At 43.5% G+C, this 16850-nt stretch overlaps 1 protein-coding gene across 2 annotated transcripts in view; it reads right to left on the reverse strand.

Moving 5' to 3' along the window:
• The window catches only part of SERPING1 (serpin family G member 1), a 232059-nt gene that overhangs the window by 93219 nt on the left and 121990 nt on the right, over nucleotides 1-16850 (reverse strand). For both annotated transcript variants that reach the window (XM_063958570.1, XM_063958569.1), the window contains exon 6: nucleotides 13807-14010. In XM_063958570.1, the coding sequence (XP_063814640.1) occupies nucleotides 13807-14010 (204 nt within the window). The remainder of the gene's footprint in view (nucleotides 1-13806; nucleotides 14011-16850) is intronic.

Here is a 16850-nt window from a genome sequence, read left to right on the forward strand (position 1 = left end):
TCCGCTTGCAGAAGGCCGTTGTGAATGGCCCTTAAATCCAGAACGTTTATGTGTAGACACATTTCCTGCCATGACCTTCTTACCTGGAAGCTTTCCCCCTGTGTGACTGCTCCCCAGCCTCGGAGACTCGCATCCTTGGTCACTAAGATCCAGTCCTGGATTCTGAACCTGCATCCCTCTAGGAGGTGAGAGCTGTGCAGCCACCACAGGAGTAGATTCTGGTCTTGGAAGACAGGGTTATCCTTCGGTGCATGTGCAGATGGGACCCGGACCACTTGTCCAACAGGTCCCACTGAAACACTCTGGCATGGAATCTGCCAAACTGAGTGGCCTCGTAGGTCGCCACCATCTTCCCCAGCAACCGAGTGCATTAATGTATCGATACTCTTGGCGGTTTCAGGATTTGTTTGACCAGGCTCTGAATTTCCAGAGCCTTTTCCACTGGAAGAAAAACTCTCTGTAATTCTGTGTCCAGAATCATTCCCAAAAACGACAGCCGTCTCGTCGGAACCAACTGTGAATTTGGCAAGTTTAGGAGCCAACCATGTTGCTGTAGAATTGTCAGGGATAGCGTAATGTTCTGCAGCAATTGTTCCCTGGATCTCGCCTTTATCAGGAGATCGTCCAAGTACGGGATAATTGTGACTCCTTGCTTGCGCAGGAGAACCATCATTTCGGCCATTACCTTGGTGAAAACCCTCGGAGTCGTGGACAGACCAAACGGCAAAGTCTGAAATTGGTAATGACAATCCTGAACTGCAAACCTCAGGTAAGCCTGATGTAAGTAGGCATCCTTTATGTCTACCGACACCATAAAATCCCCCTCCTCCAGACTGGAGATCACTGCCCGGAGAGATTCCATCTTGAATTTGAATATCTTTAGGTAGAAATTGAGGGATTTGAGGTTCAGGATTGGTCTGACTGAGCCGTCTGGCTTCGGGACCACGAACAGGCTTGAATAAAAGCCTTCTCCCTGTTGCGACGGGGGAACCTTGACAATGACTTGATTGAGACACAATTTTTGTATTGCGGCGCATACCACCTCCCTGTCTGGAAGAGAAGCTGGTAAGGCCGATTTGAAAAATCGCCGAGGGGGAACGTCTTGAAACTCCAGTTTGTACCCCTGGGACACTATTTCTAAAACCCATGGGTCCAGGGCCGAATGAGCCCAGAACTGACTGAAGAACCTGAGACGTGCCCCCACCGGTGCGGACTCCCGCAGAGGAGCCCCAGCGTCATGCGGTGGATTTGGCAGAAGCCGGGGAGGACTTCTGCTCCTGGGAACCGGCCACGGCTGGTGATCGTTTACCTTTTCCCTTTCCTCCAGTAGCAAGGAAGGAAGACCCTCTGCCTTTTCTGTATTTATTGGGCCGAAAGGACTGCATCTGATAGTGGTATGCTTTCTTTTGTGGTGCAGGCACATAAGGTAAAAACGATGACTTACCCGCGGTAGCCGTAGATACCAACTCAGCCGTCACCAAACAATACACCACCTTTATACGGTAGAGACTCCATAGCTTTCTTAGAGTCAGCAACAGCATTCCATTGATGAATCCACAATGCTCTCCTAGCTGAGAATGCCATGGCATTGGCACTTGATCCCAAGAGGCCAATATCCCTCGCAGCTTCCTTTAGGTAGACTGCAGCGTCCCTGATATAACCTAGTGTCAAAAGAATGCTATCCCTATCCAGGGTATCTATTTCAGATGACAAGTTATCTGCCCATCTTTCGATAGCGCTACTCACCCACGCAAATGCAGTGGCTGGTCTGGGTAGTGTACCCGTGGTGATATAAATGGATTTCAATGTATTATCCTGCCTACGATCCGCAGGATCCTTTAGGGCTGCCGTGTCAGGGGACGGAAGAGCCACCTTTTTGGACAGCCATGATAGAGCTTTGTCCACAATCGGGGGTGACTCCCATTTTTCCCTATCCCCAGAGGGAAACGGATACGCCACTGGAATCCTTTTGGGAATCTGAAACTTTCTGTCAGGATTTTCCCAAACCTTTTCACAAAGCGTGTTCAGTTCATGAGAGGGAGGAAACGTTACCTCAGGTTTCTTTCCTTTATACATACAGACCCTAGTATCGGCAACAGTAGGGTCCTTAGTGATATGTAATACGTCTTTAATAGCCACAATCATGTACTGAATGCTCTTTGCCAATTTTGGATCTAATCTGGTATCACTAAAGTCGACACTTGAGTCAGTGTCTGTGTTGGTATCCGTGTCTGTCAGCTGGGTAAATGAACGTTTTTGTGACCCCGAGGGAGTCTGGACTTGTAACAACACATCCTCTACGGATTTCTTCCAAGCCTGGTTCTGAGACTCAGATTTATCCAATCTCTTATTTATCAGAGCCACATTAGCATTCAGAGCACTTAAAACATTCACCCAATCAGGTGTCGGCGGTGCCGACAGGGTCACTCCGACAGCTGTTTGTGTCCCTAACATCGTCTCCTCCTGGGAAGAGCCTTCAGCCTCAGACATGCCGACACACATGCACGCAGCACACACAGACACACTGGGCATATAGGGGACAGACCCACAATAAAGCTTGTCAGAGAGACACAGAGGGAGTTTGCCAGCTCACACCCAGTGCTCAAACCCGGTTCTGACACAGTTACAGAATGTCCCAGACCTGCAGCGCTTTTATAATAACTTATATTGCACCAAAATTCACTGTGCCCCCCCCCCCCCCGTTTTGCACCCTGTTACTTGTACAGCAGTGTGAGGAAGGACCAGCATCTCTGCAGCTTCTTCTGCGAAGAGAAAATGGCGCTGATGTGAGCTGTGAGGACTAAGCCCCGCCCACAGAATGGCGCGCTTCAGCCCCGCTATTTTTCCAAAATCTTTATACTGGCGGGGTTTTGGACAGAGGTTTGGCACCTGTCCTCTTTTGCCAGTCCCTTATTTAGAGGTTAATATGCTGCCCAGGGTCCCCCCCCCCCGCACCCTGCACCCTGTAGTGCCGCTGAGTGTGGGAGCATGGCGCGCAGCGCGGCCGCAGTGCGGTACTTCTGAAGCCGTCACTGACGTCTTCTGTCTTCTTCTACTCACCTGTCTTCTGACTTCTGGCTCTGCAAGGGGGGTGACGGCGGGCTCTGGGAACGAGCATCTAGGCGTACCTAGCGATCAGACCCTCAGGAGCTAATGGTGTCCTGTGGCCAAAGAAGCAGAGCCTTTAAACTCAAAGAAGTAGGTCTGACTTCTCTCCCCTAAGTCCCACGAAGCAGGGAGACTGTTGCCAGCAGTTCTCCCTGAAAATAAAAAACCTAACATAAAGTCTTTTCAGAGAAACTCAGTAGAGCTCCTCAGAGTGCATCCAGTCTGCCTGGGCACAGATTCTAAACTGGAGTCTGGAGGAGGGGCATAGAGGTAGGAGCCAGTTCACACCCCTTTGAAAGTCTTAAAGTGCCCATGTCTCCTGCGGATCCCGTCTATACCCCATGGTTCTTGAAGTGACCCCAGCATCCTCTAGGACGTATGAGAAAAAAAAAAAAAAAACCCCAACAACCAAAAACATAAAAATGAGCCTGGCAAACACGTGCATGGATAGTTCTACAAATCAATGAAACTGTACACTGACCTAACCATTAGTAGAACAGACAAGCAACTATACTTAGTATAGGCCTAATGTTTAGCCTTTCCCAGGTGGAAACACAGTTGTAATGCATTTACTGATGTCCTATATAGAGGAAATGGGTCTAGACCGCACACCCTAGTGGTTGTAATTAGAGATTAGCGGGTTCGGTTCTCCGAGATCTGAACCCCCCCGAAATTCACCTATTTTATACGGTTCCGAGGCAGCCTCGGATCTTCCCGCCTTGCTCGATAAACCCGAACGCGCCCGAACATCATCATCCCGCTGTCGGATTCTCGCGAGATTCGTATTCTATATAAAGAGCCGCGCATCGCCGCCATTTTCACTCGTGTATTGGAGATTGAACGGAGAGGATGTGGCTGCATTCTCTCCCTGAAAATCTCCGTAATCTGTGCTCAGTGTGCTGCAAATATCTGTGCTCAGTGTGCTGCAAATATCTGTACTCAGTGTGCTGCAAATATCTGTGCTCAGTGTGCTGAAAATATCTACGTTCTCTGCCTGAAAACGCTCCATATCTGTGCTCAGTGTGCTGCAAATATCTGTGCTCAGTGTGCTTTATTGTGGGCACTGGGGACCACCAGTATAATAGTAGTACAGTACAGTAGGCCATTGCTGTATCTTGCAGCTCTGTGTCACTGCAAGTATCCATTCCATATCTGTGCTGCATTATTGTGAGCAGTATATAGTAGGACAGTGCAGCATTTTGGTGACCAACAGTATATAGTTGTACAGTACATTAGGCCATTGCTGTAGTATCTTGCAGCTCTGTGTCACTGCAAGTATCCATTCCATATCTGTGCTGCATTATTGTAAGCAGTATATAGTAGGACAGTCCAGCATTTTGATGACCAGCAGTATACATATATAGTACAGTACAGTAGGCCATTGCTGTATCTTGCAGCTCCGTGTCACTGCAAGTATCCATTCCATATCTGTTCTGCATTTTTGTGAGCAGTATATATAGTAATACAGTGCAGCATTTTGGTGACCAACAGTATATAGTTGTACAGTAGGCCATTGCTGTATCTTGCAGCTCTGTGTCACTGCAAGTATCCATTCCATATCTGTGCTACATTATTGTGAGCAGTATATAGTAGGACAGTGCAGCATTTTGGTGACCAACAGTATATAGTTGTACAGTACATTAGGCCATTGCTGTAGTATCTTGCAGCTCTGTGTCACTGCAAGTATCCATTCCATATCTGTTCTGCATTTTTGTGAGCAGTATATATAGTATTACAGTGCAGCATTTTGGTGACCAACAGTATATAGTTGTACAGTACATTAGGCCATTGCTGTAGTATCTTGCAGCTCTGTTTCACTGCAAGTATACATTCCATATCTGTGCTGCATTATTGTGAGCAGTATATAGTAGGACAGTCCAGCATTTTGGTGACCAGCAGTATACATATATAGTACAGTACAGTAGGCCATTGCTGTATCTTGCAGCTCTGTGTCACTGCAAGTATCCATTCCATATCTGTGCTGCATTTCTGTGAGCAGTATATATAGTATTACAGTGCAGCATTTTGGTGACCAACAGTATATAGTTGTACAGTACAGTAGGCCATTGCTGTATCTTGCAGCTCTGTGTCACTGCAAGTATCCATTCCATATCTGTGCTGCATTATTGTGAGCAGTATATAGTAGGACAGTGCAGCATTTTGGTGACCAACAGTATATAGTTGTACAGTACATTAGGCCATTGCTGTAGTATCTTGCAGCTCTGTGTCACTGCAAGTATCTATTCCATATCTGTGCTGCATTATTGTGAGCAGTATATAGTAGGACAGTGCAGCATTTTGGTGACCAACAGTATATAGTTGTACAGTAGGCCATTGCTGTATCTTGCAGCTCTGTGTCCCTGCAAGTATCCATTCCATATCTGTGCTGCATTATTGTGAGCAGTATATATAGTATTACAGTGCAGCATTTTGGTGACCAACAGTATATAGTTGTACAGTAGGCCATTGCTGTATCTTGCAGCTCTGTGTCACTGCAAGTATCCATTCCATATCTGTGCTGCATTATTGTGAGCAGTATATAGTAGGACAGTGCAGCATTTTGGTGACCAACAGTATATAGTTGTACAGTACAGTAGGCCATTGCTGTATCTTGCAGCTCTGTGTCACTGCAAGTATCCATTCCATATCTGTGCTGCATTATTGTGAGCAGTATATAGTAGGACAGTGCAGCATTTTGGTGACCAACAGTATATAGTTGTACAGTACATTAGGCCATTGCTGTAGTATCTTGCAGCTCTGTGTCACTGCAAGTATCCATTCCATATCTGTGATGCATTATTGTGAGCAGTATATAGTAGGACAGTGCAGCATTTTGGTGACCAACAGTATATAGTTGTACAGTAGGCCATTGCTGTATCTTGCAGCTCTGTGTCACTGCAAGTATCCATTCCATATCTGTGCTGCATTATTGTGAGCAGTATATAGTAGGACAGTGCAGCATTTTGGTGACCAACAGTATATAGTTGTACAGTACAGTAGGCCATTGCTGTATCTTGCAGCTCTGTGTCACTGCAAGTATCCATTCCATATCTGTGCTGCATTATTGTGAGCAGTATATAGTAGGACAGTGCAGCATTTTGGTGACCAACAGTATTTAGTTGTACAGTAAATTAGGCCTTTGCTGTAGTATCTTGCAGCTCTGTGTCACTGCAAGTATCCATTCCATATCTGTGCTGCATTTTTGTGAGCAGTATATATAGTATTACAGTGCAGCATTTTGGTGACCAACAGTATATAGTTGTACAGTACAGTAGGCCATTGCTGTATCTTGCAGCTCCGTGTCACTGCAAGTTTCCATTCCATATCTGTGCTGCATTATTGTGAGCAGTATTTAGTAGGACAGTGCAGCATTTTGGTGACCAACAGTATATAGTTGCACAGTACATTAGGCCATTGCTGTAGTATCTTGCAGCTCTGTGTCACTGCAAGTATCCATTCCATATCTGTGCTGCATTATTGTGAGCAGTATATAGTAGGACAGTGCAGCACTTTGGTGACCAGCAGTATACATATATAGTACAGTACAGTAGGCCATTGCTGTATCTTGCAGCTCTGTGTCACTTCTACTATCCTGATCAGTGCTCAATATCTGCTGCATTGTTGTGACCAGTATTTATACTGTACTGTGCGACATGTGTTATACACCTGGTGATTATACATCCTGTAATCTGTACTGAGCGATGTGTGAGATACACCTGGGGATTATACACCCTATATACTGTACTGTGTGATGTGTGAGATACACGTGGGGATTATACACCCTATATTATTATTATTATTATTATTATTATTATCCTTTATTTATATGGCGCCACAAGGGTCCTGCAGCGCCCAATTACAGAGTACATAAATAATCAAACAGGAAAACAGCAACTTACAGTTGATGACAGTATAGGACAAGTACAGGGTAAATATACATAGTTACATCAGCAGATGACACTGGAATAAGTATCATGTGGCAGAAGACTGCTGGATGTGGTACAGTTGAAGATTATTAAAGTAAGACAAAGGATAAGCACATGAGGGAAGAGGGCCCTGCTCGTGAGAGCTTACAATCTAAAGGGGAGGGGTAGACAGACATGGGTGACACAGATGGGGTACATAGAGAACGTGGAACAGAGGGTTAGGATGAGATTTGGCTGGGTTTGGTGAAGAAGTGGAACCCCAGAAGGCACAAGTCAATACTTAACATTGCAACATTTTACTGGGCTATGCAGGAGAAAATTAAAAATAGGGGAAAAAAAAAAGAAGAATCGATAACTTCTACCGCTTTCAAAAAGGTCAATGGAAGCTGAAATAATGGACAACTACCTCATGGAAGCCAGATACAGTATACCAAACAGTACTTAGCAGAGTTAGGAATGAGTGCTTATGAAATACAGTAACATTTTGTCATAATATTTCAGAAACTGCATGGCTGGTCTCTTGCACTCTTTTGCTCTAATACACCACCTGCTTTAGGATTTATATTCAAAAACATTATGTCTCCATAATCCCAAAAACGTCAGTCTTCTTGGAAAGTGGTTTGTTCCTTTGTAAGGGAAAGAGAACAAACGTTCTCAAACAACGGTTTCTCAATTTCTTTTTCCTCTGGGAAGGGATTGTGGATTCGCAGGAATATCTGAGCATTTCTGTAATCAGAAAGCAGCGACTTTCTACAAATGTTTACGAATAATTCCAGTGATTTTGTCATTTTCTTCCAGTGATTTGGACCAATAATACCATTGATTAGAACGAATAATTCCAGTGATTTTGTCATTTTCTTAAAGTGATTTGGACCAATAATACCATTGATTATAACAAATAATTCCTGTGATATTGAGGTGTTTGTGTCGCTTAGCTTAGCCGTCCAGCGACCTTGGTGCACCTCTTTTTCTCTTTTCTTTGCATCATGTGCTGTTTGGGGCCTATTTTTTGAAGTGCCATCCTGTCTGACACTGCAGTGCCTCTCCTAGATGGGCCAGGTGTATGTACTGCCCTCTTGTGTCGCTTTGCTTAGTCATCCAGCGACCTCTGTGCAAATTTTAGGACTAAAAATAGTATTGTGAGGTGTGAGGTGTTCAGAATAGACTGGAAATGAGTGGAAATTGTGGTTATTGAGGTTAATAATACTATAGGATCAAAATTACCCCCAAATTCTATGATTTAAACAGTTTTTGAGGGATTTTTTTTAAAAAAACACTCGAATCCAAAACACACCCGAATCCGACAAAAAGTTTCAGGGAGGTTTTGCCAAAACGCGTCCGAATCCAAAACACGGCCGCGGAACCGAATCCAAAACCAAAACACAAAACCCGAAAAATTTCCGGTGCACATCTCTAGTTGTAATAAGAGGTGCTATCTGCTGAGATTTTATGGTACTACACGAGAAGGAATGGGTGCAGATGCACTATACAATCATTACTGTAAATTACAATATATAATATATAATAAGAGGTTGTTAGCATATAAGTGGCCAATGATATGGGCTTTCCCATCGCGTCAAGGTCACCTCTATCGAGCAATTCCCAAACACTTTGGGATTCACATTGGGGCGCAGGACCCGTGATGGCACAAACAAATAAATCTTTTTCCTTGTCAACACGTTTATCTATTGTGTTTTTTCCAAACCAGATACAACATAGCCAACAAAAAGATAATGGGAGCCGGGCACATATATTTGCTAACATTACTAATTCATATTTCCAGTTACGCAGAAAACACAGGACATTGTAAAGTACTATGCATATTTGGATAAAAGAACAGTTTAAAATAAAATAAAAACATTGTGTAACATTGTACACATTAAACTAACAAGACAAAGGTCATCATTAGGATATTACTCACCGTGTTTGGGCAGGGCATCTGTGAAAGCCTGAACCTCTTCTCTTGGGATGATGCCATGCAATGACTCTTCATATTCCAGCCACTCCAGGTGGAAGGTGGAGCGAGTACCACTCTGCCTCTGGTGTCAGGGCTCTGTGGCCATTTTGAAATATAAGAAAATAACAACCCCTCCAACACCACCACACACACACACACACACACACACACACACACACACACACACACACACACACACAATGACAGGACAGACAAACAAAGACAGACTTTAAAACCTAACAAGAATACAGAAATTGACACGACAACTTACAGACCAAGGCAACAATCAGAAAATCTCTGTCCAAACTCTCCTCTCCAACCACTGTGCAATCTCCACCACCACACTCTAAGAGCAAATGCCACCAATGCACGTGTTTTCCGCAGTTTGGGGAAATTTTTATAACAACATGGCAATGTCACTGTAGCAATCGGAATATGTTTGCAATTTTCACCAATTTACTGAGATTTCCTTTGTGAATTCAGGTGCGAGATCAGTCATATGAGTTCCATCACATTCACAATTTGCAATTTCAGTTGCGAAAAACTACCAATTCGACTCTGATCTCACACATGCCAGAAATCACAAGATACACACCAATTGAAAGACAATATGCAAGCCAAAATGATTGTTAGAAAATGTGCGATTTGTGGCGCAAAATGCTACGGTGATTATGGATCGCAGCCCAAAAGTTCTTAGTAAATTTCCCCTTAGGTGTATAATATAATTTAATATATGGCATATATCACTAAAACATATTTATATAAAAAATGTATACAAATATAGCACAGCTCTAAATCCATTTAACACATTGCTATGAATTGTGGGAAGAGTAAATACTTTAAAAAAACATCAATTAAGCAGATAACATGAAAGGATAGATGTAGGCCAAAAGCACCTTCTGAGGCATAATCATAATCATAATAGCTCTTGTCTATATCCCCCTGAACGCCCTAAATACTATAGGTATGTCTTTGGCCACATCCTTATAGCAGTTTGTGCTGCTCTACCTCAATGGTAGAAAGATCCACTGCCCCCCCTATGGATAAAGTAATGGTTGAAGTATACTTCCACTTTGAGATGGAGACTGCTAGTGCTCCTATAGTTAAAGTTCAATTGGCATGAGGTCACTATAGATGGTGAAGGCTAGTCTATTCTCATAGACTTATCACTTTGCCCCACTCATTTAGGGGCCTATTTATTAAAAAAAAATAATTACAAAAAAAAATTGAAAAAGGTTGTTTTACACACTTTTCACATTATTTTAGTTTCACTCAAATGTACTAAAGGGCTTTTGGAGCGATTTTTGTGAAAAACTGCTCCAAACCCTTTAATTCACATTTTTTGTTTTAGTAATCAGATTGCATTCCCCATACTTATAATGAGAAATGCAATCTGGGCAATTTTACTAAAAACAAAATGTGAAAAAACAACAACCCTGCTTCAGCTGGCGTAATCACAGGGATCATTGCGATATCCCTACTTCTGCACAGCAGTGACCTGGCTCTGATGATCAGCTATGAGTGTTTGATGGACACACAAGCTGATCACAGTAGAAAAAATAAAGAAATGTAAAAATCAAGAAAGTAAAAAATAAAAATTCATAATTGCCAGGGGCCGGTGCTCCTGTGTGGGCTGATGGTCATCGGGTCCTCCTGTGCGCTGTTTTGACCCTTGGTCAGGGCCGGCGACAGGGGGGTACAAAGGGACAACTGCACCGGGCCCCAAGTATATGCTGATAACATTGGCGTATCTATAATGGGTGCAGTGTGTGCGAGGCACACGGGCCCCCAGGGTCCAGGGGGGCCCACCCCGCACACACTGCACCCATTTGTTTAATACTTACCTCTCTGGAGTCCCCCGTCGGAGCCATCCCTTCTCAGCAGCGTAATAGAGTTTGAACACTAGGGGGAACAAACTCTATTGTGCTTGCTGAAAACTCCGGAAAGATGGCACGGCGGCCATTTTTCCGGAGTTTCACGCATGCGCATTAGCAAAATCTTCGGGAAAATGGCCGCCGCGCCGTGTTCCCGGAGGTTTGCGCATGCGCAATAGAGACTGTTCTCAGACTCTATTGCGCTGCGGAGAGGGATGGCACCGCCGGGGGACCCAGGAGAGGTAAGTATTAAAATACCTGTGCATCAGTCAGAGAGGAGGGGGCCCCTGAAGCAGAAGGCTGCACACGGGCCTCCTCCTCTCTTTAAACGCCCCTGGCTGATAAGCACCCGGCAGGGAATTGAGCCGTCTTGTTACATCAGGGCAGCGAGCTGTAGGCGGTGTGACCACAGCCTCAGAGTGACAGGAGCCTCTCACACACAGTGACTGAGCAGCGTGAGTGTGCGTATGCTCTTCCGGGTTCTGCCCTGTTGCAGGCAGTTACGGGACATGGCAGCAGCACTGTTAGCCAGGATTCCCGTGCCCTGCACTGGCCTCTTCTGATAGGGTCTGCTGTACGGTGTTTGGATTTGAGGAGTGCAGCACACGTGAGTCGCTCCCCGGGGTAAGAGTGGATTGGTGAGGGGATACAGGGCTTTGGGATAGGCTGGGGGAGCTGGGAATGCAGCATGGAGTCATTGGGGAGAGACAGACTGCGGTGTATGTGGGAGGAAGGATAGAAGGAGACAGACTGTGATGTGTGTGGGGGAGAAAGAAGAGATATACATATTTATATATTTGAATAAATAAATATATATATTTTAACAGTTTCTTATATAGCGCAAATTCCGTTGCGCTTTAATATATATATATTAATCTCATCTGATGGGGCCCCAGTGATATCACTGTATGGGGCCCCAACATTTCTGTTGCCGGCCCTGCCCTTGGTGCAGCAAAGTGATGCTGCAAAATGGCCAGGAGAACTGATCTCAGTCCTAGGACTTGTGGGGGGTCTCAGCATGGGAAGGAGGAGGAGGGGGGTAGTCACGATAGGAGAGTACACGGCGGCAGTAGTGGTGGTACATGCACATCAGAAAAGTCATCTATGTGATGTATACAATAATTGCATTGTGAGCTTGTGCAATTTTATCACATGACATCCACATCTCAGATGCGGAGTCTTATGCTGCCCATACATGCAAAGATTTGTCAAATCTGGCTGGTTGGAATGAAAACCTGGTAATGAAAGAGACAATTGACCATTTGCTCCTAAATTCCGTAAAACTGACAAAAACAGTTGTTCAGACAAATTGGATAAATCAAATGGATCTAACCAATTTGTCTGATTGACCATTTTTGTCTGTTTTCCAGTGTTTGGGAGCAAATGGTCAATTGTCATTTGCTCTCATCCATTACCAGGTTTTCATTCCAACCAGCCAGATCTGACAATAAATCTTTAGGCTCCCTCTAGGTGATTGAAATATTTCTTGCTGTTTTTGTATATGTGACCTCCTTTTTGACTATCTGACTTTACCCACTGTTTTGGTTACATTTTCCTGTCCATGTCCCTCTCCACTTTCTGTCCCCTTAACCATCCCTTTTTTCCACATCCACCTATTTGTGAAAACGTTTCATTAAATAATATTGATGGGGGGGGGGAAAAGCAGGACACATCTGTGTGACACAAATTCCTTGGACCATCATGAACCACCCTTTACTTATTTTTCTACTTTTAAGTATAATAAAATAATTTAATACACCTATTCTAGGTGCAAGAAATCTGAATTATAAGAAAAATAGCAATGAAAATATAAGGCAGAAAATAGGTATCAAACCTGGGATAACTGGGAAACATGGCAGTATTTGGTAAAACATAGTAACATAGTTGGTGAGGTTGAAAAAAGACTAGTAGTCCATCGAGTTCAACCTGAGTTATATAGCATTCCCTATTCTATTTAGGTTATAAGGCTATATCCTCGTATATCTTTTTCTGTTAGGAATTTGTCTAACATATTTTTAAACGCAATGACTGAGTCCGCCATTACAACCTTCTCTGGCAGTGTATTCCATAATCGAATTGCCCTTACAGTGAAGAATCCCTTCCTGAGTACGAAATTTCCTCTCTCAAGCCTTAGCGGGTGTCCGCACGTTTTGTGTAGAGGTCTCTTAGTAAACAACTCACATGATAGCTCTGCATATTGCCCCTTTATATATTTGTAAATATTAATCAAATCTCTTAGTCCTCTCATTTCTAGTGTAAACATATCTAACCTAGAAAGCCTCTCATCATAATCCAGTGTCTCCAACCTCTTTATCAATTTGGTGGCTCACCTCTGAACCTTGTCAAGTTCTTATATGTCTCTTTTAAAGTGTGGTGCCCAGAACTGTACATAATACTCAAGCTGTGGCCATATCAATGATTTATACAGTGGCAGGATTACACTCTCATCCCTTGTCTTAATTCCCCTATTAATATATGCTAACACCTTATTTGCCTTTGTTGCTGCACTTTGACATTGTGTACTGCTGCTAAATCGACAATCAATGAACACCCGCAAATCCTTTTCTAATACAGATTCCCCTATTTTTCCCCCATTTAATTGGTAGGTTGCGTGTTTATTCTTAGTCCCAAAGTGCATAACTTTACATTTTTCCACATTAAACCTCATACACCATTTCAAAAAGCTTGTATGTTTTTTTTAAAGCAGCAAACGTTTACAAGGCAAAACCAACCAGGTTTTGCCTTGTAAACGTTTGCTGCTTTAAAAAAAACATACAAGTTCGGCCAGAGTCTCGGAGCTCCGGTCATCTCGCAATCCATTACATCTGGCCCACGGTTTTCAGAAACAGTGTGTTTTCTCATTGTCATGGATGTTATCATATTTTGTCAGTCAAGCATGAGGTTGGTTGCCTACTTATTGCACATGATTACTTCATATTACCTTGGTAATAAAGCACATTGATCAGCATCAGTTGTAGGTCAGAGGAAAGCTCCTGCAGCAACTGTGGGATGAGAGTCTTTGTTTTTTTAGAGACCCAGGAATTAATTTTTTTAAGGCTTCTCTCATTATCCTTGTGTAATGGTATCCCTTTACTTCCGTAAAATGTTGTAGACTGGTTAATGAATTCACCATATAGGGAAAGGTCTAAGAAGAAACATAATCAAATTACACTGTTATTTATTACCTACTATATAACACAGGAAGTAAACAAAACCATATGAAATATTGTTTTGGCGCTTTCAGAGGGTTATGTAATAGGTTGTAAGATTGCCGAACTTGTGGGATTTCAGCAAGTTTGCTGCTAAATTTAAAACGGCAATCAAGCCTTATATCTATTTGGCACTCTAAATTTTGCCTGTTACATAATCTAGTAACCTATTACATATCTCCTGTCTTACTTATATACCCATTAGACAGCCTCCTCTTATACTTGTTTTTAATATTATACTGTACCTCACTCTAAACATTCATACATCTTGAATTCATAGTTGAATGAATCACAAAAAGGGATTTGTCTCTCAGACAACTTTAATATCCTTCCACAGTACATACATGACCACCTGTAACTTTTACTATATAACTTGCTTTATTTCACTTAAGTTCAGCATAATTTTACAATTGATGTTCACTGTAAAAGAAGAAACAACCATAGTTGTAACTAGGGTGGGCGAGAGGTGCTGTTGCTAAGGGTGCAGTGCCCTGAGTGAGGCTTTGAGCCAGTACAACTGCCCAGAACATCCTAAGAATGCAGCACTCCGGGAAGTGCTCTACTACCTAGTGCTGACTCCGGCACTGGCAACAACAGTCACTGGGCAGTGACACACAAGGGGGATATTTGTGTAGCTGATGCCGGCGCTACATGAAGATGTCGATGATGAGAATGTTGTTTGTGTTAGCCAGGCACCAGTGGAAGCAGTTCTTTCCCATGATAAGAAGACGACCATGGTGAAGCCTGGGTATAGGACCAAAAAGTCCAGCTCGTATGTGTGGAATTATTTTTACCCAAATCCTGACGAAAGTTGTCAAGCCATCTGCAGAATTTGTAAAGCCACAGTAAGTAGAGGTAGGGACGCTGACCATCTAGGAACCTCCTCCCTGTTATGTCATTTGCAGCTAATTCATTAAAAGTTTTTGTCAAAATCAGAAATGTATGCTAAAAAATAACGACAAGTAGTTCAGCATCAGCTATATTCCATCTCTTAGTTAGATCCCTGTAACTGAAATCTCCACCGCCATTACCTTCATCATCAATATCCTCACTGTTCGGAGGCAGTCCTGGATCCAATTTGATATGGCTAGGTGACTCCTCCCCTATCCAGGATTACTCAGAAGAATCCTGCAGTGCTAGGTCTGCTGCTGCGGGGGGTGCATCTTCATCCCAGAAGGGGATCAAGAAGGATACTAGTAGTATTTTAAAACAATTGACTGTTAAACAATCCTTTGCAAGAGGAGGCAAGTACAGTATGACAGCTGTCACCCAGTCGCTCAGTGAATCACTGAGGCCATGACGGCTATGCTAGTGTTAGATCTGCGTCCAATATCTGTCATTAATACAGCAGGTTTTAGGATATGAGCTGGCCTCAGACACTGTCAAATTAACATATGCTCTCTGAGGCTCCCCTGTAAAACAGGGAGCTAATCTGGCAGCCCACTCCTCCTCTGGCCATTTAAAGCAAAAAGCAGTGCGTTCAAAGGAGCACAGAAATGCCTCAATATCATCAGATGAGGAAAGCTTTTGTAACACCTCCCATCTTCCCTCTGTGTAAAAAAGGCCATCAAAAAATGGCCAACACATAGCGGGAGGCAGATGCAGGAGGTCATACTTGACCTCTGGTGTCTGTCAGTGAAAGACGCGGAAGTACAAGGAATGCTGGATGCATCTTCTCAGAAGATGCAGAATTGCATATTCACCCATGAAACCCTGACTACGAGCATGAAATCCTTGGCAACAAGCAGAAGACCCCTGGCAACAAGCAGAAGACCCCTGGCAACAAGCAGGAGACCCCTGGCATCAAGCAGGATACCCCTGATAATGAGCGTGAAACCCTTGGCAATGAGGAGAACCCTGGTAATGAGCAGGAGACTCCTGGAAACGAGCATAAGACCCCAGGCAACAAGCATGGAACCCTTGACAATAAGCATGAAAGCCTTGGCAATGAGTAGGAGACCACTGGCAATGAGCATAAGACCCCTGTCAATAAGCATGGAACCCCTGGCAACAAGCATGACATGAAACCCCTGGAAACAAACATGAAACCCTTGGCAACGAGCTTGAAGCCCCTGACAATGAGCATGAGCCCACAGAAAATGAACATGTAATGTAAAAGTAATTAGAATCCTTACTGTGGGACATAGTTTGTAAGGGCCATTATTGTGTGTAAGGCATAAAATGGTGTCAGGGGCATAACTGTGTGTGGCATAATGTGTAATGGGCATTACGGTGTGTGGCATAATGTGTAATGGGCATTACGGTGTGTGGCATATTGTGTAATGGGCATTACGGTGTGTGGCATAATGTGAAATGGGCATTACAGTGTATGTCATTGTGTAATGGGCATTACGGTATGTGGCAAAATGTGTACAGGCATTATGGTGTGTGTCATATTGTGTAAGAGGCATTACTATAAGGAGGAAAATGGCAAATAATGTAAGGGGCAAGAATTAGGGTGTGCAGGTTGCAAAACAGTAGTATAAGATAGTCTTTTCCTGCAATGCCACACCCTTTTCAACAAGGCCGTGACCCTTGCAGCGAGGTTACACCCTTTTTTGCATGCACAAATTATTCATTCTTACCAAGGAAAATTCTTAATTCTTAAAAAGGTGCCCTGCCCACTGTAACTCCTCCCACATTATCCAAAGCTCCGTCCCACCCCCCGCTGCCCACCCCCGGGAGTTCCTGAACCTATTTTTCTATAAAAATAACACTTGATGGGACTATGAGGTTATGAATGCCTGCAAAAGCAAAAAACAATGAAAATGTTGTA

This window comes from Pseudophryne corroboree, chromosome 3 (assembly GCF_028390025.1).
Source record: "Pseudophryne corroboree isolate aPseCor3 chromosome 3, aPseCor3.hap2, whole genome shotgun sequence".
NCBI lineage: Eukaryota > Metazoa > Chordata > Amphibia > Anura > Myobatrachidae > Pseudophryne > Pseudophryne corroboree.